Source organism: Cricetulus griseus, chromosome 7, assembly GCF_003668045.3.
Source record: "Cricetulus griseus strain 17A/GY chromosome 7, alternate assembly CriGri-PICRH-1.0, whole genome shotgun sequence".
NCBI lineage: Eukaryota > Metazoa > Chordata > Mammalia > Rodentia > Cricetidae > Cricetulus > Cricetulus griseus.
Window position 1 is genome coordinate 64,635,392 of NC_048600.1, and position 24,585 is coordinate 64,659,976.

The 24,585-nt window shown below is 46.6% G+C and overlaps 2 protein-coding genes across 3 annotated transcripts in view; one reads left to right on the forward strand and one right to left on the reverse strand.

Annotated features, from left to right (window-relative positions):
• Mrnip (MRN complex interacting protein) lies at nt 1-22,488 on the forward strand. The gene is made up of 7 exons (XM_027427649.2): nt 1-140; nt 2,134-2,193; nt 9,592-9,680; nt 18,758-18,827; nt 19,285-19,442; nt 20,024-20,108; nt 21,905-22,488. Exons 1-7 carry the CDS (start codon nt 75-77, stop codon nt 22,391-22,393), a joined length of 1,017 nt encoding a protein of 338 aa, XP_027283450.1. The 5' UTR covers nt 1-74; the 3' UTR covers nt 22,394-22,488.
• The window catches only part of Sqstm1 (sequestosome 1), a 12,189-nt gene continuing 10,077 nt past the window's right edge, over nt 22,474-24,585 (reverse strand). For both annotated transcript variants that reach the window (XM_035447454.1, XM_027427648.2), the window contains one exon: nt 22,474-23,307. In XM_035447454.1, coding sequence (XP_035303345.1) covers nt 23,150-23,307 — 158 coding nt within the window. In that variant the 3' untranslated portion in view covers nt 22,474-23,149. The remainder of the gene's footprint in view (nt 23,308-24,585) is intronic.

A 24,585-nucleotide genomic window follows, 5' to 3' on the forward strand; every position in this document is an offset into this window, starting at 1 on the left:
GGAACCGTCGTAGGGTAGGCGGGGCCTGGGCGGGAACGCGGAGCGCAAGCGCACGGCGGGAGACTGAGGCCTGTATGGCGCCGGCTCAGCAGTCTCGGGTTCTGCGGTGCTGCAGCTGCCGCCTCTTTCAGGCGCATCAGGTGGGGTGGGCGCCTGCCTCACCCTTTTTCTTCTCAGGATGGTGGGCGAGATAGGACGGGCCGCGTCTTGTATGGCTATGGGAAGTGACAGTGACAAGGCCGAGGGCTGTGCTTCATTGCTGTCTTTACAATATGCCTCTGGCCATTTTGTTTGTTTTTGTTGTTGATAAGAGCTCTGCTCTGGGCTGTGGGCACGCTACCACCCAGCCCCTTGTGTATCTTTTTTTGTTTGTTGGTTTTTGCATGGTTGTTGTATTCTAGCGGAGTGGTCAGGAGCCCAGGTTGGGTTGTAGCATCCTTTTTGTAGAACCTGGCCTCTCACACTCAGTGACTCTTCTCGATTTAATTACAGTGAATGGGCAGTTTTTAAAGCCCTGGGCTTGGGGCCTTGTTCCATAGGTGGCGTGCTTATCTAGGGTTCATACAGCCTAAAATCCCCTTATTCTAGTTGTGGCAATGCATGCCTTGGGGGTAGGAGGGTTTAGCAGTTTGAGACCAACCAGGAGTGCTAGAGACCCTATCTCAGAACAAACAAACCTGAATTACTATGTAAGCAGTTTGGATGCCTTTTTGACACATCCTTGGGTGTCCGGGTTTCACTTGGTACCTCTGCCTGTAGCTTTTTCTGTGGGGGAATGAATAGTCACCCCTCTGCTCATTGGAGCTTGGACTACTGATACCTGGTTAAACAGAATAGTGGTTGGTGTTTGTTTGAAAGGTTTTATTTTGTAACTCAAGCTAGCTCCAGGCTCTAGATCCTCCTGCTTCACTTGGTCTTATTAGGCAAGTTCTTCCGATCTCTATCCCCAGCCTCGGTCATAGTCTTGGTAGTGGTGGTGGTGGTGTTATTGGGGGGGGGGTGGTTTGGTTTTGAGGGTGTTCTAAAGACAGAATGTCAGTATTTACCTTAGATTGACCTCCAATTCCTAGTCCCCCTGCCTCAGCCTCCCATAGATTAAATTACACATTTATGACTCCATGCCATGCCAGTACAGCAGCCTTATGAATCACCCAGATCTTTTTGTGTTGTTTACATTTCATGATATAACTTCAAGTAGTTTTAGTATCTTTATTTTTTTAATTATTTTTATCTTATGTGCATAAATATTTGCCTGCATATATGTCTGCACCACATGCAACCTGGTACCCACAGAAGCCAGGAGAGGGTGTTAGATCTAGAGTTAGAGTTGCAGAGCTGCCACATGGGTACCAGGAACTGAACTTGGATCCTTTGGAAGAGTAGCCAGTTCTTTTAACCACTGAACCATCTCTCTAGCCCTGTTATGGAATTTTGTTATTGTTGTTGTTGGAGATTAAATCCAGAACCCTGATCACACTAGCTGCCCTGAGACACATCCCTAGTCCCGGAGAGGGGAAAGGAGGGAGAGGAGAGGAAAGAGAGATAAGCATGTTTGTGTGCAAGTTCACACGTGAAGCCAGAAGGGAACATTAGTTCCGCTCTGTCATTCCACCCTATTTTTCTGATACAGGGTCTCTCACTGAACCTGGAGCTAGGCTGGCAGCCAGCAATCCCCACTGATCCTGTTTCCACCTTCAACAGTCCTGGGAATGAATACAGGCTCATGTGGCTGTATTCAGTTTTTCACACGGGTGCTGAGATCTGACCTCAGGTCCTCAGGCTTACTCAGCAAGTATTCTTACCCATGGAAACATCTCTCTAGACCCTGTTTCTTTCTCTCTTTCTTGGCTATCCCTTCCTCTCTTCTTCTTCTTCTTCTTCTTCTTCTTCTTCTTCTTCTTCTTCTTCTTCTTCTTCTTCTTCTTCTTCTTCTTCTTCTTCTTTTTTGACCCTCAGGTGGCAAAAATCTGTTTTCTCAGCACCCACCTATTAAATAATACATTCCACCATTCCACCCTCACCTAACATGCTACCTTCAGGGCTGGGGGTACAGCTAAGTTAAGTTATTTCTGATTCGGTTCCACCTTGCTGTGTGCAATTGTCTGAGCTATAATTTCTAAAATCTCATTGCAGGTGAAAAAGAGTCTCAAATGGACATGCAAGGCTTGTGGAGAGAAGCAGTCCTTTGTGCGGGTGAGTTCTGATCAGCCTCAGTTTCTGCAGCCGGCATCCTTCTCTCACACTCACAGTTCAGCCCAGAGAGCTGCTACACCCTGGGTCCCTTCTCCCTGGAGCTGCAGTGGGTGGAGCAGTGCCTAGACAGGTTCTGCCCTTCACTTCTTTGCCCAGCAAGTGTTTCTTGAGTACTTTCTGTGTGCCAGGCACAGGGAGATAATAGGAATTAGGAACGTTGTCAGTGTTCCACTCACAGATGTGCTTTGTGGAAGGAGAAATAAATAATTCACATGCACACACACACATATACATTCATAATTTAAAACTAGATGAGCATCTTGAAAACACAAGGGTACGTAAGGGTTCAGGAGTGCCTGGAGAGATTTGTCAGTGGTTAAGAACACTTGCTGCTCTTGCAGAGAACCTAAATTTGTTTCCCAGCACCCACACCTGGCAGCTCACAGCCACCTGTAATCACAGAATGTCAAACCTACCTAGGGGTGAGCAGTAGTGTGTTGGTGGGGGCAGAGGTGACTCCGGCATGGGAGGGAACAGACTCAGAATGCAAGGCATACCTATGAATGTCCCTGTTTAATGCACTTTATTTTCGTGTGCCTCAAGCATATTTCTTCAAATCTCTACACACTGATGGACGTAAGTAATTTGATAGCACACGTTGCCCCAAGTCCTGTCCTTGCTTGGGTCTTTCACTTGCCTCTTCTTCCTAACACTGCATTCCCACCTCATCTCCCATCATCCTCTTCCTGAAGTCACAGTGACTTTCTTTCTGACCTTGAAACAAATCCTCTCCTCCTAGGACCCTGTGCTTATTGTTGGGGCTCAACTCTTAGTTTCCTGGTGGAAGCTAAATGTGGGTACCCAACCCACACTGAGAGTTCCAGAGGAGCAGAAGCTTTGCTTGTCTTATTTTCTGACGGGCCTTCAATGCCCAGTGCACTGCCCTGTCCACAGTGAGTGCTCAGCATGCGCATCTATTATGAGTAGATAGATAACCAGTCACACAATGATGGGCACTTTGATTGTTGTTGCCATTGTGGTTTACAGTTCTGCAATGAAGGTTTTCATTTACTTGTTCTTCAGTGCAGGGGTTGAACCCAGGCCTGTGCGTGCTAGAGAAGTACCCTGCCACCAGGCTCTGTCCCCAGCACCTGCAGTAAACTGTCTCTTTATTCACTTGACCAATTATATACTATTTTCTTAGGACAGAGTCCTAAATGTGAATTGCTGGTTTTTTTGTTGGTGGTGGTTTTTTTTGGGGGGGGGGTGTTTGTTTTTCGAGACAGGGTTTCTCTGTATTGCTTTAGGGTCTGTCCTGAAACTCGCTCTGTAGACCAGGCTGGCCTCGAACTCACAGAGATCCACTTGCCTCTGCCTCCCGAGTGCTGGGATTAAAGGCATGTGCCACCAATGCCCATCATGAATTGCTGTTTTGATGGTTGTCTTTCCAGGAAGATTCATTTAGTTGAAGTGACAGGCAAAAACACTTTGAGAGCTGAGAATGTAAATCATTCAGGTAAATCACTTGCTCGTGTAGAATGCATGAGGCTTTGGGATCGATCTCCAGCATGTTGTAAAACTGGATGTGATGGTGTGCACACCTGTAATCCCAGCATGTAGAAGGTAGTAGAGACAGGAGGGTTAAGAGTTCAGAATCAAGGGGCTGTATTTGCTCTCTGCAATTGAGAGCACTTGCTGCTCTTAGAACCTGGGTTTGGTTCCCAGGACCCACATGGTGGATCAAAACCATCAATAACTACAGTCCCAGGAGATCCAATGTCTTCTGACCTCCAAGAGCACTAGACAGGCAAGTGGTGTATAGACACACATGCAGGGAAAACAATCACACATAAAATGAATTGTATCAAGATTTCTTTTGGGCTACCAACCAGCTCACAAATAGTGACATGGAGAATTATTAGTTATGAATGCTCAGCCTTATTTTATACTTGTCCCACTACCTCTTATAACTTAATTTAACCTGTTTCTCTTCATCTATGTTTTGCCTCAGGGCTTTTTACCTTTCTTTCATTCTGTATGTGTCTTACTCCATGTCTGTCTGTCTGGCAGCTGCCTGGCTGGCCCCAAGCATCTCCCTCTCTTTCTCCCATGTTCTCTTCTCTCGTTCTCCTCTCTTGAGCATAGCATATTCTCTCTGCCCACCAGCCCCACCTATCCCTCTACTCCTAGCTATTGGTCTTTTAGCTTTTGGTTAGACCAATCAGGCACCTTAGGCAGGCAAGCTAAAACAACAACATCTCTTTACATAATTAAATGAATGCAGCATAAACAAATGTAATACATCTTTATATCGTTAAAATGATATTCCATAATAATGAATACATTTAATTTTAAAAAAAAAGTTGAAGATCATCCCCAGATACATCCCCAAGTTAGCCTAGGCTACATGAGACCTTGTCTCTTTTTTTTCAAGACAGGGTTTCTCTTTGTAGCCCTTGGCTGTCCTGGAACTTGCTCAGTAAACCAGGCTGGCAAACTCACAGAGATCTGCCTGTCCCTGCCTCTGCACCACCACCTCCAGGACAAGACCTTGTCTTAATAAAAGGAAAAAAGAGCCAGGTACATCGGTGCACACCTTTAATTCCAGCACTTGGGAGGCAGAGGCAGGTGGATCTCTGTGAGTTCGAGGCCAGCCTGGTCTACAGAGTGAGTACCAGGACAGGCTTCAAAGCAATACACAGAAACCCTGTCTCAAAAAAAACAACAAGCAAACAAACAAAATAAGACCTTCCATCTTCCATTGATGTTCACTGTTATCACAAAAAAAAAAAAAAAAAAAAAGCCTGGCATCTCATGTCCCCTGCCTGCCTCTCCCCATCTCTTGGGGTTTCTTTAAGCTTTTCCTGTTTCTTCCCTTCAGCACATAGAATTAATACCTTCAGAGAATCCACAGAACCACATCCTCAGCCTGCTGGACTAGCCATTTCCAATCCTGGAGTCCTGGGAGAAGTAATGTGATTGACACATTCCCATTTCTGGGCCAGTCATCTGAGATTCAGCACCCAAGATAGGGGCTGCCTCAGCTGGGTCCAAAGGAGCACCTCTTGTAGGACTGTTACTGCATGCTTAAGTTCTCCAAGAAGGCAGGCTTCACCTGCTGTGTGGGTGCAGTGGGCTTGCTTACTGTTGCCAAAGGGAGTCATTTCTGTCCCTCTGGAGAGGACACTGCAGGAGCTGATGGGGGATGGGAGTGAAGCTGACATTCTGTTATTCCCTAAGGCTTATCTGCAGCTGCCTCCAGCCAAAGGGGCAAGAGCATGGGGAGCTCCCAGGAGACTTCTAGGGCCAGGCTCAGAAGTAGCTGACATTGCAATGGCAAGAGCTACTGTTAAACCTCACATACTGGAGACAGTCTGGAGAATAAAATCTAGTTTTATGTCTCCATAGAGAGGATGGTTCCTCACTGCGGTGGAGCACTTACCCGTCTGTTACATCAGATGCAGGGTATCAGTTGTTTTTAATCCTGCCAGCCCCCTGTGCCCAGCTCCTCTCTACTTATCCTCACTTGAACATGCTACAGACAGAAAGAACCATGTTCCCTACTAGACCGTGACTCATGTGGCCAGTCAGTGGCCTCCATGTTGCTAAGCCGGTTAGATCACAACCCTCCTACGACAACTTTCTGGCAGCATTTGTCATGGGTTGTAGCTTCCACCTCCTTAAAACATTCCCTCTTGGCCTTCCAGTTGGTCTGCTCCTAGCTTCCTGGCAGCTGGTTCAGTCTGATTGTTGGTTTCCCTATCTCCCCGGCTTCCAGACACTGAAGTACACTGGACTGCAAGCTTTCGGCCTGGGCTCTAGCTGCACTCCCTTGGGGAGAGATTGCACACAAGGCACAGGATCCAGCTCAGGGGTAGAGCCTGGCATGTAGTCAGTTATCCTACAGATCCCAGGCCTGTCCCCAAGCTCCTGAGCACTGCCCACCCCATCTCTCTCCCCAGCACCGCAAATTTGAAAAAATGGGAACTCTGACCTCATGAACTGCTGTCTCCACTGTCATCTCCCCTCTTCAGTGTCAGGATTCTCTTTCTCATCTGGCCTAAAAACTCCACCATCATCCTTGACTCCTGCTTTTCTTACATTCTCTTCAGCAGCAGGGTTTGCCCACTTTGCCTTCCAGTCAGATCCAGAGTGGCCTCATCTAACTGCAGGGTCTGAGCCGGCCTCCTCCTGGCCATGCTATTAGCAGTAGCTTTGTAACTCCTGCCTATTTCTGTCATCAGGTCTCTTCCCAAACAAGGGGATCCTCTGAAAACATTCTGTGTTAAACAGAGCATTGCAACACTGGGGGGTGGGGGGGGCAGCAAGAATTCAAGGTCACCCTCAGCAGGAGGAGGTTGAAGCCAGCCTAGAACACCTGAGTGTTTCAAAAAAGAAAAAGAAACAAAGAAAAGGTGCTGGGTTGTACCCTTGCTCTGCTCAGAACCCCCCAGGTGGCCTGAGTTCCTTTTCTGTGAGAGGGAGGGAGGGCAGACTGAAACTATGGAGTTTCCTATTCATATCGCAGGGGAAAGAACCAGTGAGGCAGAAACTTTATGGTTTTTACTTCCTGAGGGAAGAGATTGCTGGGAAATGAACCCAAGGTGTTGCACATGCTACACACGTTTTACCCCTGAACTAGGCATTCAGCCTTAAGCCTTCTTTTTAAGTTTAATGTTTTTCCTTCCCAAGGCAACAATTCAAATCAGGAGCATGAATTTTTCTGTTTGCCTTTATATTGTGCAGTGTCAGTTTGAAACACAAATAAGAACACTTAGTACACATCATCAGAATTACACAAGTCATCATTCACAGCTCATCTGAACAGCAGACAGGCTGAACAGATTAAACTCAGCCATTTGGGTTTTTTAGTTTGGTTTTGTTTGAGACAGTCAGTCCTGCTCTGTAGTCCAGGCTACACGAAGACCTGCCGTAGTCCTCCTGTCTCTGCCTTTGGAGTGGTGGGGTTAGAATCATGGGCTGCAGTGCCCTGCTTCACTCTCAGCTGTTTTTACCTCACCTCTTTTGTTCCTGGTCCAGACAGAAATCCTTACTTCCCCGGGTTACAGCACCACCCACCTTGCAGTGTGGACATCATACACGGAGTACACTTGCCCCAGTGAGCTCCCACATACAAAGAGTCTTAGGAATTCCGTGGTGGCCAGCATGTACTAAGAACTCCCTCTGCAGATATGGTGGCAGGGGACAGTGGGCATTTAGCACATATCTCCTCTGTTCACAAACATGTCCCCTTGTCCTGTTGGATTTCTCCTGTAAACCACAAGTTCCACTCTCAAATCCCAGCCATCCCTCAGTATCCATGAAGGCCCTTCTATAGTCAGGTGTGACCTCTGCATGTCCTGCCACATGCTCTCTTGAGGGGTGAGGGATGGGATAATTATAGTGCCCAGGTGATCTTGAACTCCCGTGCTCAAGTGGTCTCCTGCCTCAGCTTCCCGGGTAACTGGGACATCCAGGCTCATGCCACTACCTCCCGTGTGTAATGTCTTGGATTTTTGGAGGAGACACAGGGTATCTACATAGCTTTGGCTGTCTTGGATCTCACAGAGATCCAACTGCTTCTTCCTCCCAAATGCTGGGTTTAAAGCCCGTCCAGTGACTTGTAGTAGCTTTTGTAGCTTTTGTACAGCACTAGGCTACACTACTTTGGGAACAAAGACAAGAAAAAAAGCCTATACATTTTCAGCATGGACAGACTTCTGAGGTTTCTCCAACTGCAGTTGCTTGAATCCCCAGTACAGGCTGAGTTTGGCTTTGGTAAATTCAGAATGCCAGTGGAATGTCAGAAAGACATGAAGTTCCAGAGCCTATTTGCTTTTAGACCCCTCCAGAGCCTGGTGGTAGTGGTGCTTATCTTTAATCCTAGCACTCAGGAGGCAGAGGCATGTGAACCTACCAGTTTGAAGCCAACCTGGTCTACACAGTGAGTTCCAGAACAGCCAAGGATACACAGAGAAACATGTTTCTTTTTTTTTTTTAAGATTTTATTTATTTATTATGTATACGACATTCTGCTTCCATGTATATCTGCACACCAGAAGAGGACACCAGATCTCATAACAGATAGTTGTGAGCCACCATATGGTTGCTGGGAATTGAACTCAGGACCTCTGGAAGAGCAGCCAGTGCTCTTAACCTCTGAGCCATCTCTCCAACCCGAGAAACATGTTTCAAACAAAACAAAAAACCCTCCAGAAAGAGTGGTCAAATCTGTGCATCTGTATATTCTCTCTCTCTCTCTCTCTCTCTCTCTCTCCTCTCTCTCTCTCTCTCTCTCTCTCTCTCTGTGTGTGTGTGTGTGTGTGTGTGTGTGTGGTTTTTTGAGACAGGTTTTCACTGTAACAGCCTTGACTGTCCTGGAACTAGCACTGTAGACCAGGCTGGCCTCTGCCTCCCTTGTATTGGGATTAAAGATGTACTCCACCACCACTGCCTGGCTGGCTGACCTTCATTTGTTTTTCTTGTTTTTGTTTTTCGAGACAGGGTTTCTCAGTGGCTTTGGAGGCTGTCCTAGCACTCACTCTAGAGACCAGGCTGGCCTCGAACTCACAGAGATCCGCCTGCCTCTGCCTCCCAAGTGCTGGAGTTAAAGGTGTGCGCCACCAACACCCAGCAATAATGTATTTATTCTCATTTTATGAACATTGGCATTTTGCCTGCATGTATGTCTGTGTGAGGGTGTCAGATCTTGGAGTTACAGACAGTTGTTAGTTGCCATGTGGGTGCTGGGAATTGAACCAAGATCCTCTATAAGGACAGTAAGGACAGACAGTGCTCTTAACAAGTGAGCCATCTCTCCAGCCCTTTGTTTGTATTCTTAACATTCTTTTTTTTTTTTTGGTTTTTTCGAGACAGGGTTTCTCTGTGGTTTTGGAGGCTGTCCTGGAACTAGCTCTTTGTAGACTAGGCTGGTCTCGAACTCACAGAGATCTGCCTGCCTCTGCCTCCCGAGTTCTGGGATTAAAGGCGTGCGCCACCACCACCCGGCATGTATTCTTAACATTCTTAACACTGCCTAGAGCTTTGCAAGTACATCTTTTTTTTCTTTTTTAAGATTTATTTGTTTACTATGTATACATTGTTCTGCCTGCATGCCAGAAGAGGGCACCAGATCTCATTATAGATGGTGGTTGCTGGGAATTGAACTCAGGACCTCTAGAACAGTCACTGCTCTTACCTCTGAGCCATCTCTCCAGCCCCAGCAAGTACCATCTTAAATGCTTCTCATAGCCAGGCAGTAGTGGCCAGGACAGGCTCCAAAGCTATACAGAGAATCCCTGTCTCAAAAAAAAAAAAAAAAAAAAAAAAGTTTCTCATCGTTCTGCTAACACCTTTTGAACTTTTTTGTTTTTTTGTTTTGTTTTGTTTTCCTCTCAGGCTTACGGTGAAGGTTCTGGTGCTGACTGTAGACGCCATGTCCAAAAGCTAAATCTGCTACAGGGACAAGTGTCAGAGCTGTCACTCAGGTACAGTGTTGTGAAAGGAATGGTATTTTTATCTTGTTTCCATCTTGATTGGAGGGTGAGAGTTTACAATGGATAAATGTCTTAGAAGTTCATGTGCTGTAACAGTCAGTTAAACACTCTGAGCAGTCCTTTCAATAAAAATAACTAAGAGTAGCAAGCCTGGCTAGCAAGAAAATTGGGAGCCTTCAGAGGTCCAAAAGGGCAGAGGGACTGAGCCTGTACTCTGGAGTTGACAGGAGGATATCTGAGGGGCACAAGAAACAGTGGACAGAACAGAAGGCCTGAACTGTGTGTGGGTCATCATGGGACTATCCTACTTGTATTTTGGATGGAGTCTCACCATGTGGCCCTCTGTGTGGATGTGACACCTTTCCTTACTTTATTGAGACTGGCCTCAAACTCTAGCTCCTCCTTGCTCTTTCTCCAGACACTGAGATGACTTAGGTGTGCCACCACACCTGACTCCAAGGTCTCCATAAACAGCTGAGTGCCAGAGGCTTGTGCACTGTCACACAAGTGAGCTGTAAGGACACCCACTGTGCAACAGTGTGCTTGCCTGTCTTGACCTTGGCAGTGGCTGAAGAAATCCATTCCCAAGACTTTGATACACAGGGACAACTTCCCTCAGGCTTCACCCTTTATTCTCCCCCTGAAAGGCCTCATGCCTAGAGGTTATTTTCCAGTTACCTCAGGCAGTGGAGGTCAGTGCCCTTCTTCTCTGGAGAGCCTATCTCCAGCTTGGGCCTTTGAGAACTCCCACAGAGAAAAGATGAAGGAATGCATATACAGATTTTAAAATTATTAAGTGCTCAAGGAAGCATGTGAGCCTGAGCAGCAGCCAGAGAAGTCAAACCCACACACACTTAAGAATATGTATTATGGCCAGGAGTTGGTGGCGCTCGCCTTTAATCCCAGCACTCCGGAGGCAGAGGCAGGAAGATCTCTGTGAGTTTGAGGCCAGCCTGGTCTCCAGAGTGAGTGCCAGGATGGGTAGGGTGGCACATGCCTTTAATCCTAGCAGAGACAGGTGGATCTCTGTGAGTTCAAGATTGGCCTGGTCTATAGAGTGAGTTCCAGGACTGGCTCCATAGCTACTGGAAAACCCTATCTCAAAAAAAAAAAAAAAAAAAAAAAAAGACAAACAAATAAAAAACAAAAACCAACAACAACAAAAAAGAATATGTATTATGAGCTGGGTGGTGGTGGCATTTGCCTTTAATCCCAGTCAGCATTCAGGAGGCAGAGGCAGATGGATCTCTGGGAGTTAGAGACCAGTCTGGTCTACAAAGTGAGTTCCAGGACAGCCAGAGCTGTTACACAAACTCTGTCTTGAAAGACAAAAAGATAATCTGAGAAACTTAAAAATAGCTAAATGAAGGCTAGGTATGGAATGTGTGCCTGTAATCCTAGCACTGAGGAGATGAAGGCTAGAGGACCATTAGTTCAAGGTCATCCTTGACTACATAGTGAGTTTGAGGCCAGCCTGAACTACATGAGACCCTGTCTCAAAATAAAGAAAGCACCCAGATGGACAGGTGTATGGTTAAGGTGTGGAAGGCTCCCTTGGGGTTAGGATGTACCACCCCCCTGGTACATGCATGAGTTCACACTGCCTCCCTGTGAGCCTCCTCCTGTTCAATTGTCTCAGGATCTCTCTGAATCCTGCTCTTTGGGTTTTTCTGTAGATAGATGTGATTGCTGTTGATCAGTCAGGAAGTCTAGCAATGGCCTGTCAGCTCGACATTCTTGGCTCTGTGCAGCATTCCTCCTTCCAGAGAGAGGATATGACCCTTGTAGAATGAGGAGGCGGTGATGACCTTCTTCTCATAGACAAGGGTAGGACAAAGATAGTTCTAAAACAGAAAGACAGGCCAAGATTACAGTTGCTGTGCCGCACCTTGGGAAAGGGTCTGATGATCCAGATGAAAATGGAGATGGCCCTGGATGCAGGAGACACAGCTCTACCCTCCTGACTGTAGCCCTGAGTTCTTTCAGACACCTCTATTCAGGGGAAGCTAGTATTCTTTTTGTTTTCAGTTTTGTTTGCTTTTGTTTTTGTTTTTTTAAGATTTACTTATTTATTATATATACAGTATTCTGTCTGCCTGTATGCCTGCAGGCCAGAAGAGGACACCAGATCTCATTACAGATGGTTGTGAGTAACTATGTGGTTGCTGGGATTTGAACTCAGAACCTCTAAAGAGCAGCCAGTGCTCTTAACCTCTGAGCCATCTCCCCAGTGCTTCTTTTTGTTTTTCAAGACAGGGTTTCTCTGTGTAACAGTCCTGGCTCTCCTGGAACTCACTTTGTAGACTAGGCTGGCCTCGAATGCACTGAGATCCACCTACCTCTACCTCCCAAGTGCTGGGATTAAAGGTGTGCGCCACTACCGCCCAACTAAGAAAAAGTTTTAATGCAATCTTAAGCCTGGACATTGAGACAGAGAGAAGTCAGGCAGTAGTGTCACACGCTTTTAATCCAAGCATTCAGGAGGCAAAAGCAGGCCGATCTCTTGAGTTCGAGGCCAACCTGGTCTACAGAATGAAGTCCAGGATAGCTAAGGCTATACAGAGAAACCCTGTCTCAAAAAAGAAAATGAAAACAAGAGGTGGGGAGACATGCTAGGGCAAGAACAGTCCACACCTGGGACATGCTGGCTTCTTCAGAGTCATGCTTACATGATTGAAAAATAACCATATTTTGGTGGCTTCTGAGGGGCCACTGCTCAGAGGGTTTTTAAGTAGCTGTTTTTGTGGGTTTTTTTCTTTTAGTAAATGACTTCATGGAGTGGTTTCTGAGGAGGGTAGGACCAGTTACAGCTATTAACATGAAAACATAGTCAAGAGCCAAGCATAGTGTCACAGTCCTCTAATCCCAAGCAGAGGCAGGTGGATCTCTGTGAGTTTGAGGCTACCTGGTCTACATAGTGAGTTCCAGGACATCCAGAATTACACAGTGAGACCCTGTCTCTTGTCATCCCAGCCCTCAGCCAAAAAAAAAAAAAAAAAAAAAAAAAAACATACATAGACTCATAGGTCAAGGGGTTGGAGGAGTCTAGCTATGCTAGGCCACGGGGACTTTAGTCGTGAATCTAGCTGTGCTGGCTACAGGGACTTTAGTGTGGATTTGTTTTGTTTCCTTTTTTTTTTTTTCTCTGATCTTTTTGTTTGTTTGATTGATTGTTGTTTGAACAGAGCTGCAATGTGTATAGCCCTAGCTGACCTGGAACTCAAAGATCCGCCTCTGCCTCCCAGGTATTCAGTTAAAGGTTTGGACAGCCTTGCCAGCCTTAAGGGCATGTTTTTACTGTAGACAAAGTTCATAATCCTGTTTGTAAGAATCATGGAAAGTTACAGGTTTACAGCTAGGAAAAGAATAAACTCAAAGGTACACTTTGGTCTTAAGATTGTGTTGTTGGTTTTGTTTTGGTTTTTGGTTTTTTGTTTTGCTTTGCTTTGCTTGGCTTTGCTTTGAGACCAGTATCACTGTATAGCCCTAGGTAAACTGAAACTCACTACATAGACCAGGTTAGTCTCACATTCACAAAATTCACCTCCCTTTGTCTCCTGAGTATTGAGATTAAAGATATGGGCCACCATGCCCTATAATATTCTTGTTTGAAATATCTCTACAAAAGTGGATATTATCTTTATGCAAGCAATAAGTAGTGAATTTTGATAGTTATCTCAAAATTCTCAGCTCTCGGCTCTTGAGAAACTTCAGCCAGACTTGGGTGAGGCACTCTTTTCTCTTTTCTTGTTCCCTTAATGTGCTCTGTATTTCTTCCTGTGTGAAACTGCATTTGGAAGTTTGATGGTGTGGGTGGTAAAAGAATCTACTAAAGGCTGAAAAAGACAAAGAGAATTCATTGTAAAACATTGCAGTAGAGGGCGCGTCCCTGAGGAGGGATCATGGAACTGAGGAATGAGAAAGGTCTTTATAGAAATAGAGGGGCATTTACTTGTGTGAGCTCCATAAGCAGGTGGACAGGCAGGCGTCTTGCTAGCTTACTGAGTGGTGACTTCTATAGTGGAAGAGGTTAGGTTCCAGGTATTCCTGTAAGACACTTTGAGCCACTAGGAATGAAACGTCAAATGATCATGACTGCATTTTGTTATTGTTGTTTTGTTTTTCGAAACATGTTTTCTGTGTGTAGCTTTGGAGTCTGTCCTGGAATTCTGTAGACCAGGCTGGCCTTGAACTCACAGAGATCCACCTGCCTCTGGAGTGCTGGGATTAAAAGCGAGCACCATCACTGCCCAGCCTGTGTTTGCTTTCATGTCTCCTTTTCCCATATGTCACCTGTTGTGAGGCAGGAGGGTCTTGTTGGCCATGTGGCTTTTCCCTGAATCACAGGGTCCAATTTGCCCTCCACTGACTCTCCTCATTGGCAAATATATACTGACTCGTTAGTCTCACCTCAGGTGTCTCCATGGCTTCTCTGACCAATAAGACAAATGACCTACTGGCCCTGTAAGGCTGCTTTTAGAAGAGGTCCAGTCATTCCTGGAGTCCTGACTGGCCTTAGAGAGCCCCCAACAGACCCTGTCCTCGTTGGCTCAGGCCTCCAAGCTTTGGTTGTTAAACACCCAGGACAGTGTTACCAATATTGAAGAATGAATGGACTTTAACTTGTGTAACATCTAGTTAAAGCTTAGAGAAAAACAAGTTTTAAAATAAAATTTCAGGTGGCTGGAGAGGTGGCTCAGCTGTTAAAAAGTACTGGCTATTCTTCCAGGGGACCTGGGTTCAATTCCCAGCACCTATGTGGCAGCTCACAACTGCCTATAACTCCAGTCCCAGGGGATCTGATAGCCTCACACAGACACACATGCAGACTAAACACCAGTGCACATAAAATAAAAAATAAATCTTAATAAATTAATCAATAAATAAAATTTGAGCTGGGTGGTAGAAGTGCACATCTTTAATCCTAGCATCCAAGGGGCAAAGGCAAGTGGAGATCTTTGAGTTTCCAGGACAGCCAGGGCTACACAGTGAAACCATGTCTTGAAACACAAAACAACAAATAAATACATTTTGATTTTGTTAACTCATTTTTAAGTAAAAGCCTGAAAAACTTGTCAGTAAATATAATTATTTTGACAGCACAAAATCTGGGCTTATTGTGGCTGCTCTTCGCACCCCATGGGAGCTGGGTTCCAACAGCTTATAAAATAGCTCAGTGGGTAAAGGTACTTGCCACCAAGCCTACGACCTGAGTTCATTCCCTGGGACCCACACTGTGTGGAACCAGGGAAGACTCCAGGAGCTGTCCTCTGACCCACATGCATGCCCCTCCCCACAAGCAAAATGAATAATAGATGTAAAAAAAGAAAGCATAAAATATTTATTCCTTAGCTGTTACCAAAACCAAATCAGAGCCTAGATGTTAACCTAGATTATAGTTTTATATCACTGTACTAAATTTTTATCTGGGCAATTTTAACCTTAAATTGTTATATGTCTTAAATTGTTATCTGTTTGTATATCATTCTGTTAGTTCCCTGGAAAACTCAGGTATCGGGGTCCCAGGCCACAACCTCGGTCACCCCAATCACCAGGTAGATTTGAGAGCTTGCTGCAAACTGCATGAGGCTTTATTGTTTTTTTAACAAGCTAACCCCATGTTAGCTCGGGTCTTTCACCCACCCACCATGGTGGATGGCTTGCAGAAGACAGCTCAAATCGGCTGTAGAGAGAGATCTTGTAGGGCAGCATAAGGGGAGTGTCTAGGGGTACATAGAGGCTCACGATTGGTGTGCCTCCAGGCTTGGAGGACTTGCCCTGTGTTGATTGGCCAACTGGTTGTTATGGCCCTCCCAGGGTGGTTGCTATGCTCTGTGCGTCATTGCTTTGCGCTTGTCCAGAAAGTACACCCAGGGTCACAAAGCACAATGCCACCAGCTAACTTCTAATTGGTTCCTTGTCACGAGGCAAGCGTCTGACCTCTAAGTGACCAAGGCAAGGTTACTGTCATGGCTGCCGAAATGGGGAGCTGGTCCCTTCAATTCTTGACTGGGGTAGGTCTTGGACAAACTTCACCATCATTTGGAATGTAAAAAAAACAAACAACTCATAAATATTTTTTTCTTCTTAGTTGCACATTAGTCCAAGAATTACAGAATGTTACATTCCATCCAGGGCCAGCCAAGATGACAAAAGTTCTACATTGGATGACCTTCGGTTAATGAAATTATCTTAGGAGAAAAGGCAGAAGGGGGTAGAACACACAGAGCCAGAGAAAAGATTTTTAAATGTTAACCCTGTGACAACAGTTGTAACTCAAAGTTCTCCTGAAGAACTGGGAGAGAGTAAATGGTGGCTTTTGCTGTGGGTCCAGTGACATCAAGCTTGACCCAGAGCCCGTGTCTTTTTACAGAATTTTCTTGTTCCCTGGCAATGAAGAAACTGAGAACCAGGCCTTTCTTGGATTTTGTTTTGTTTTGTTTTTTCGAGACAGGGTTTCTCTGTGTAGCTTTGGAGCCTATCCTAGCACTCGCTCTGTAGACCAGGCTGGCCTCGAACTCACAGAGATCCACTTGCCTCTGCCTCCCCAGTGCTGGGATTAAAAGTGAGCACCACCAACGCCTGGCCCTTTCTTGGAATTTAAGGTGCTGTTGTGTGATATGGACTTTACTATTGTCTATTTGTCCTTTAGTAGACCCATTTTTCTCCCAGAATGGTCATCTTTTTCTTTAAAAACAAAAGAAAGCACTTTTTATGATTTATTTATGTGTGCATAGGACCCACTAAAGAACAGTGACCAGGGCCCACCTATCAAACAGGAAATAAGGTTATCTTTAGCTTGTGCCCATAGTAGGCATGCGTGGAGGTCAGAGGACAACTTGCAGGAGCTGTTTATATCCTTCCACATGTGAGTCCTGGGGATCAAACTCAGGTTGTCAGGCTTGGTAGCAGATAGCTGTGCCCTCTGAGCCAGCCTTGTACCCTTTCTAACCAGAATTAAGACAACCCTATCAGAGAGGGGGAGCTTGGCAGTGACAGTCCCCATAAGGGAAAGGACATTATATTTATTGGGTGTCTGGATATGACTATTTGGGGCGCTTGGCTTTTTCCAGAAGGGTTTCTCTCTCTTCCCTACTTATATCCCAAACACATAGCAACCAGAATCTTCCTTCTTTCTTTCTTTCTTTCTTTCTTTCTTTCTTCCTTTCTTTCTTTCTTTTTTGAGACAGGGTTTCTCTGTATTGTTTTGGAGGCTGTCCTGGAACTAGCTTTTGTAGACCAGGCTGGTCACCAACTCACAGAAATCCACCTGCCTCTGCCTCCCAAGTGCTGGGACTAATGGTGTGTGCCATCAATTCCCGGCCAACAAAATAAATTTTAAAGAATGTATTTGGAAGTCTTCTCCACTCTGGTTTCAAAATGTACTATAATGCTTACAGTCCTGAAAAACATATATCAAACTACTTCTGTGGCCAGACAAGCTGGAGCCACGGTCAGGTTCTCAGGTTCACTCCTGCCAATCCTAGAAGCAACACTAATAGACCAGAAAGTCAATAAAGAAAACTGAGTTTATCACAGCTTACAACCTGACCAAACTTGGAAGGGGGAGGGGGGACGTGACAGGACGACACATGACACGACAGGGGACACAGACAGAACACAAAACCTCCTAATTTCTCCATTTTCCTTGTGGTGACCTTACTAAAGATGCACGCCTTCAGTCTCAGCACTCAAGAGGTAGAGACAGGCGGATCTCTGTGAGTTCAAGGCCAGCCTGGTCTATAGATCGAGTTCCAGGACAGGCTCCAAAGCTACAGAGAAACCCTGTCTTGGAAAAAAACAGAAAAAAATAAATTAAAAACTATCAGCTGGGGGTGGTGGCGCACACCTTTAATCCCAGCACTCAGGAGACAGAGGCAGGTGGATCTCTGTGAGTTGGTCTACAGCCTGGTCTACAGAATTAATTCTAGGACAGCCAGGGCTAGAGAACCCTGTCTTAAAAAACCAAACCAAACCAAACCAACCAAGCAAACAAACAAAAACCAGAATTGCAGAAGTCAGTTCTCTCCTTTCACCAATTGTGTCCCAGAGTCAAACTCAGGCTATCAAATTAGGTGACACACACCTTTATCCACTATCTTAGTTAGGGTGTCTATTGTTATAAAGAGACACTATGACCATGGCAACCTTTTTTTTTTTTTTTTTTTTTCTCAAGACAGGATTTTTCAAGATGACATTTCTCTACATAGCCCTGGCTGTCCTGGAGCTCTCTATGGAGACCATGATGGTCTCTAACTCACAGAGATCTGCTTACCTCTGCCTCCTGAGTGCTGGGATAAAAGGCATGTGCCAACACCTTCCAACCCATGACAACTCTTACAGAGGAAAACATTTAATTGGGGCTGACTTACAGTTCAGAGGTTTAGTCCATTAATGGCAGGATGCAGGCAGACATGGTGCTGGGGAGGTAGCTGAGAGTTCTACATCCAGTTCCGAAAGGGGCAGGAAGAGAGAGTAGCACTGAACCTAGTTTGAGCAACTGAAACCTCAAAGCCCTCCCTCAATGGCTCAATTCTTTCAACAAGGCCACACCTCCTAATAGTATCACTCCCTAGGAGCCTGTGGGGGACATTTTCATTCAAACCACCACACCCACTGAGCCATCTAGCCAGCCCAAACTCTTGGGTGGATCCTATAGTAGAGTAGGTGTTTTCAGCATATGGTATCATTTCGTCCTTGTGGCCTCATGAGAATTACTGCCTTCTTTAGGCTGGAGAGGTGACCAGTTGGGGTCACCAACTGGGGGCTCACTAGAGAGAATGCAGACACTATCTGAGGTAGGTAGACACGGTTGATCTAACCTCCACTACTGTATTTAGATGTTTTACCTGGCTGTCCAGCCCCTCAGTTACAGGAAGCAACCACTCTCCCCAGACCTCCTGAACTGCTGAGAAATGACTGCCTCACAAGAGGGCAGCAAGGGTATGCCTGTGATGCCCCAGGATACTCCTGGCCTTGCCAGGTCCTTGTGTCCACCTGCTTCCACCTTCCCTATCCTGCATCTTCCTGGTGGGTTCCCAGGGTCATATTTGCCATCTTCCCCTAAGGTCTGTGGACAGAGCTGCAAGTGAAGAGGAACATGCCGGCCCTCAGCAGGCTGAGAACCGGAGTCAGCAGGTAAGCTAATGACAGGCGTCTCCCAGTGTCCCTGGACTGCTCTTTATGGGTTTCACTCAAGTACTTCCAATGAACAAAATTAGAAGACATTTAAAGATCTCAGTCAGTTTTATTTGCTGGTGTAGAATCAGGCAGTAATTCAGTTTATAAAACAGAATGAATGTTCCAGTGAACTGAGCAGAGGCTTGATAGACAAGACAGCAATGAAATTAGTTATGAAGTAGCAACAAAATTATTTTATGGTTAGGGATCACCACATGAGGAACTGTATTAAAAGGTTGCAGCGTTAGAAGGTTGAGACCACTGCTCTAGAGTCTCTGTCTCCATTGTGCTCTACAAAAAGTCTTTCCTGGTGATAAGAGAGAAACATGGATCCTGAGAAATTTGACCCAAGGGTCATGGGTTGGACTTGGGCTTCTCTCAAACTCTGAGCCTTGTCCTTTGTTCTGATACTCAGGCGCTGTCTGAGCCCCTGGAGTCCCGTTGGCTGAAGTATATGGACAAGGGCTGTGAGGACCAGGAGCTGGACAGAGGAAGAGCAGCTCCTAAGACACAGCCCTCAGCCAGTGCTGAGTGGCCAGGTCTGCCCTGCAGTCCAGCCCGAACCAGGAAGAGGTGCCAAGCGGGTCTCATCTAGCCATCCTCATGCCCTCTCTGACTCCTTGGGGTGGGGGGAGTAGTGAGCAGCTCCTAGAAGTCACTAAGTGGTACTCCCGTGTTGTACTTCAGTGGGTGGACAAAGTGGTGCTAACCATCAGACTGCATGCTGCCTGGCAGAGGGAGCAGGGGGCTGGCTAGGCCTCCCTGGATGCCTATGACTCCACTCCTAAGGGGCTGAAGCAGGGGCACCATGAGCTCAGGCCAGCTGTGGAAGCATGGCCAAAGTAATCAGTGGGCCAGGGTTTTTGTTACATGAGGTTTCTCCAGATCTCTATGTGCCGCAGTGGGTTTCTAGAGAGACTCCTTAGGCTCAGGATGCTGTATGGCTCTCAAAGGGCAAAAATTATAATTTCAAATAAGAATATTCTAACAACTACAAACCAGAGAAGGGGCCTGGCCAGGCTGTTCCTGGAGGTGGTGTAGGAACCTGTAAAGGATGAAAAGATTCCTCCCTATGTCAGGCCTGGAGATCTCAGTTGCTGTCTGTGAGGACCATTGAATGAGAGAACTTAATGATAGCACTTCCTTCCCTCCAGGAAATGGAATCAGAGTACAGGGCAGCCGCCACGAAGTCTGCATATCCAGGACTTGGACAGTGTTGAGGACAACTTTGAATGCCAGGTCAGTGACCAGGAACCTACATATGATTGTGTGCATGTCTGCACATATATGTGGACCCATACATGCAGTGTTAGGGCTTAAGGCCAGGGCCTGTGTGTGATCGGCATGAACATTGCTGCTAAGCTACAATCCAACCTCAAGGAATTTGGTTTTGTTCTACATTGCCGCATTGCCTAGGCTGGCCTCAAACTTCTGGGCCCAGGTCATACTCTTCCCTGTGCCTTGTGAGCAGCTGAGACTGTAGGTACAAGGCTCGGATAACATATTTCTTCACAGTTAAAGATTTATATATTAAACAGACCAGCTTCTAGTATGAGATCTTTGTCTTTTCTGCTTAAAGCTAAGTCCTGAGACTAGACCTGGTGGCAACCTTTAATCTCAGCACTCTAGAGACAGAGTTCAAAGCCATCCTAGTTTACATGGCAAGTTCCAGGATCCATAGTAGACCCCGTCTCCTCCCCCCAAAAAAGGCCAACTCCTGAGCCAGGTGGTACACAGCCGTAATCCCATCACTTAGGCAGGAAGAGCGTGAATTCAAGGCCATTCTGACTTACAGCAAGACATCATAGTCATCATCCCATGAGGTTTATTCACAGCCAAGAGAGCGTCATGAGACCCAGCTAAGGCTGACCAGTAAGGTTTCAGGCAAGACTGTTTTCATCCTGCGGAGTGGAGGAGCTTTGTTAACCTGGTTGGTCACAGTAGAAGTTGCCCTAGGTTTCCAGCCAGGAATGCCTGTACCAATGCACTGCTCGCTTTGGTGTGTTGGTGGTGCTCACACCTATCAGGCCCCACTGCACATGCAGCATGGCTGAAGGAAGATTTTGTTTTGTACTGCTATAGAAGCCCTTGTTCTTTTCACCTCCTCTGCCCCTAAGGCCTGCCCAGCTCAGCCTCAGACTGCATGAAGAACACAGCACAAAGTCAGCAGACAGATTTTTCTGTGTAGCCCTGGCTGTCCTGGAACTTGCTCTGTAGACCAGGCTGGCCTTGGACTCACAGTGATCCACCTGCCCTGCCTTTCAAGTGTTGGGATTAAAGGCATGTGCTGCCACACCCAACCCAGAATTCAATTTTTAATGTTTTCTTGAACTAGTGATCCAGTAGGTAAGAGTTCCATTGATTCAGAATCATGGTAGTGAGTTACAGAGACTTTACCATGGACCACACCATAGACCAAACACTCAGTGTTCAATTTCACCAGTCTGTTGTTTTAGAGGAACTAAGACTTTTGAAACTTCAGTGAGTTCACAGCAATGTCAGTGGAGCCAAGATCAATAGTCAGGGTGATGGTCTTTTTAGCATTATCTGGGCAGTCAGGAAGCAAGATCCAGTGTTGTCAAATTCCTTTGTAAACAGTGAAACCCAGTTTCTTGTGTGTCTTTGGTTTCTGAAATGGAAGAAGCCAGGCTCAGCACCTTGTCACCTCCCAGAGACCTCGGTGCAGCCACCTGGGCTCCTGACCCTCAGTCCAGCTTTGAAGAGCTGTTCCAGCCTAGCTGGGACCAAACAGGCTTGATGAACTAACTGCATCTCTAGGTAGTGGAGTATAGGCCCCTCCCTGCTCACACCTCCTCATGGGGACTGCTGGCCTGTCCCAAAGCATCCCAGGAGATGGCTCACTCAAGGTGTCTCCTTTATGGGAGAAATGTGGTCATGGGATTTATCAGATCAGGGTAAGGTAGGGGCATTTAGAAACGGACTTGTTAGACCTCACAGTAACAGCATGTCCCTAGCCTGCAGGGATTGGCCAACAGTCCTGCCAAGCTGAACAGAACCCTTTCTCTTTTTTTCAGGACTCCACTGGCCTGTTAGGGACAGAGCGACAAGTTGGCAGCTCTGCCCTCGGGGCTGCAACCCACATCAGGGAGCTTGGTTTTCCTAGATGGAAACTACCAAGTCCTGTCCTGCAGGTCAAGGCCCAATCTTCTAAATGGGCACGGTTTCTGCTGTCACCTGGAAACAGCCCACATGTGGATGAGAACCCATCAAGATTTCTGCAGGGCACCAGGCTAGCTGACCCAACACAAGCTGAGCAAGGGACCCTTGATGCCAAGACTCCAGGGGAAGGCCACTTCAGCAGGGCCCCTGACACTGTCCAGCGCCCTCAAACCACTCCCGCTACCACACCCCAGCCAGAGGGGCCTGGCAGGAAGACCCCAGAGCAGCCATGGGCCATGGGGACTCCTCAAGCAGATGGTAGGCCCTTGGCTCAAGGGGCACAGAAGGCCCCAGCAGTGCACAACCTCTTTACAACTGGGGAGGACTTTGAGGATGACCTGTAACCTTCACTCTGACTCATGTAATGGGTCCTCCATGCCACAGGCGGAGGTGCTTTAGAACAAATAACCCGAACAAATAAATATGCCTGTCAAACAGATTTTTCTTGTTCAACAATAATAAGGACCACAGGGTTGGTTAAAGTGCATATGCCACTTAATTACAGGTCATTTAGAAATCAAGTCAGAGAAAGCTACATGGGGTTTCATTTAAAAGCATTAACATTGGAACGAAAACTAAGTGTGAATCATTAAAAAGTATATGGTGAGACCCTTCAGCTGACTTCAAGAGTTCTCCATCCCCCAGGAGCCAGAGGCCCCAAATGCCCGCCACCTTTGACTTACTGTGGACAGCCCCCTCTTAACATAATAGCTTTATTTGTTGAAAATAACTGTCAGTGTATTAATCACTTTTAACAAAGAAAACACAGAAGGTCATCAGACAAGAATTCTGACTGCTGGTGCAATGCTGGCGGTAAGAGCAAGTGCAGTGTACCTCTGCAGCTCCCTGGCAAAGGCCAGGCTCAGGGAAGGCAGAGGGAAGCTCAGCCACAAGTACCTGGGTCTGTTCTCAGGCGTCAGCATGTACACTCTTGGAACTGTCCCCTCATGTCACTCTCCTACTGCTTTAAAGGCTTCACACATTCCCACCTGTAGATTCTGGAAGAATGCTAAGAAACTGGCCCTATTGAGGCCCTGCTGCTCTACTTGATGCAACTACAAGACAAAGGGGGTGGGTCACAGGGCTTCGGCACAAGCCCGTCACAATGGCGGAGGGTGCTTTGAATACTGGATTGTGTCCAGTGCAGCTCCGATGTCGTAATTCTTGGTCTGTAGGAGCCTGGTGAGCCAGCCACCTTCATCAGAGAAGCCCATGGACAGCATCTGGGAGAGTGACTCGATCAGTCGGGGATCAGCCTCTGCCAAAACAGACAGGAAAGTCAGGCACCCTGCAGCACTCCAAACATAGCAAGTCCTGCCTGCCAGGAAGACTGCCCTGTTTAGGCCTCACAAGAACCCTCAGAGGCCAGCTAAAGGGCCAAACAGCCCTGTTTTGTAGGCTTTCCAGTCTGTCACAACTGTTCAACTCTACCATTGTAGCATAAACAGCCAGAAGGTATGTAAACAAATGAGTGCAGTTATTTTCCAATTAAGTTTATTGCCAGATGTGGTGGCTCAAGCCTGTAGTTCTAACACTCAAGAAGAGGAGGCAGGAAGATCATTCAGGGACATCCTGGGCAACAGTGGGACACCATCGCAAAACCAACCCAAATAAAAACCATTTAAAGATAATAAAATGTGAATCGTGAATCTCCTCTAACTGCCTCTGATTCCTCACCCTCTGTTGTTATTTGGCGTATGTACTTATATTCCTATGTAGGTGTACATGCATGTGTGAAGGTGTGGCAGCCCAGAGCTGAAGTAGGAGTCTTCCTCTGTTGCTCCCCACTTGAACTCATGGCTTGCCAACTCCAGCTTGTCTATCTAGCTAGCCAGCTTGTGAAGGGATTTTGTCTGCCTTCTGCCATGCTGGACTACAGACACAGTTGCCACGCCTGCACAGCAAGCACTTTATTGGATGAGCCAGTTCTTCAGCTCCCCTGCTCTAGTCTGACTCCAGTCCAGAGCCTTGCAAGTGAGATAAGCAGTCTGCCATGGAGATACAGAGGTAGGTCTCACTGTGTAGCCAGGATGGCCTTGAACTCATGATTACAGCCCCTTCCCAGACTCTCATGCACCAGTTTGCTGCCCCTCTGGCTCTCATGCACAAAATAAGTTTGTAAGCCCCAAGGCCAAATCTGGCCCGGAGAAAAGTTAGCCACCTGAACACCGTTAGCCTGGGAGCAGGCTGCCTCTCTTGCAGGGTGTACACTTGGGATTAGCCACTCCTGTCCAGCATTTTCCATACTCTGCCTGGCTTCTACTAGGGCCTTGACTGTGGTGCTTGCCATTAAAATTTGCAACCCCCTGAGGAAATGGTGTGTAGGGTTTGAGTTCAGTTCATGGTACAAAGCAGCCCAAACCAGTGTTGCCTTTCCTGTAACATCTGCCTTCTCAGAACATCTGGGTATTGAGATTTAGAAATACTTAAAATGAGATGAGGTTACTGTTGCTGGATGCAAACAGAAGAGGTCAGACCAGCTTCTAGTTTTCTCTGATGTCAACTGACAGCCCCACCAAGGAGTGTGCCGCAGACA

Bases quoted from the DNA above. Each gene is read 5' to 3' on its own strand.
- Mrnip (XM_027427649.2), top strand. From the start codon at position 75: ATGGCGCCGGCTCAGCAGTCTCGGGTTCTGCGGTGCTGCAGCTGCCGC. The intron at 9,681-18,757 runs GTACAGTGTTGT...TCTTCCCCTAAG, and splicing joins GTGTCAGAGCTGTCACTCAG to GTCTGTGGACAGAGCTGCAA. The intron at 18,828-19,284 runs GTAAGCTAATGA...TCTGATACTCAG, and splicing joins CTGAGAACCGGAGTCAGCAG to GCGCTGTCTGAGCCCCTGGA.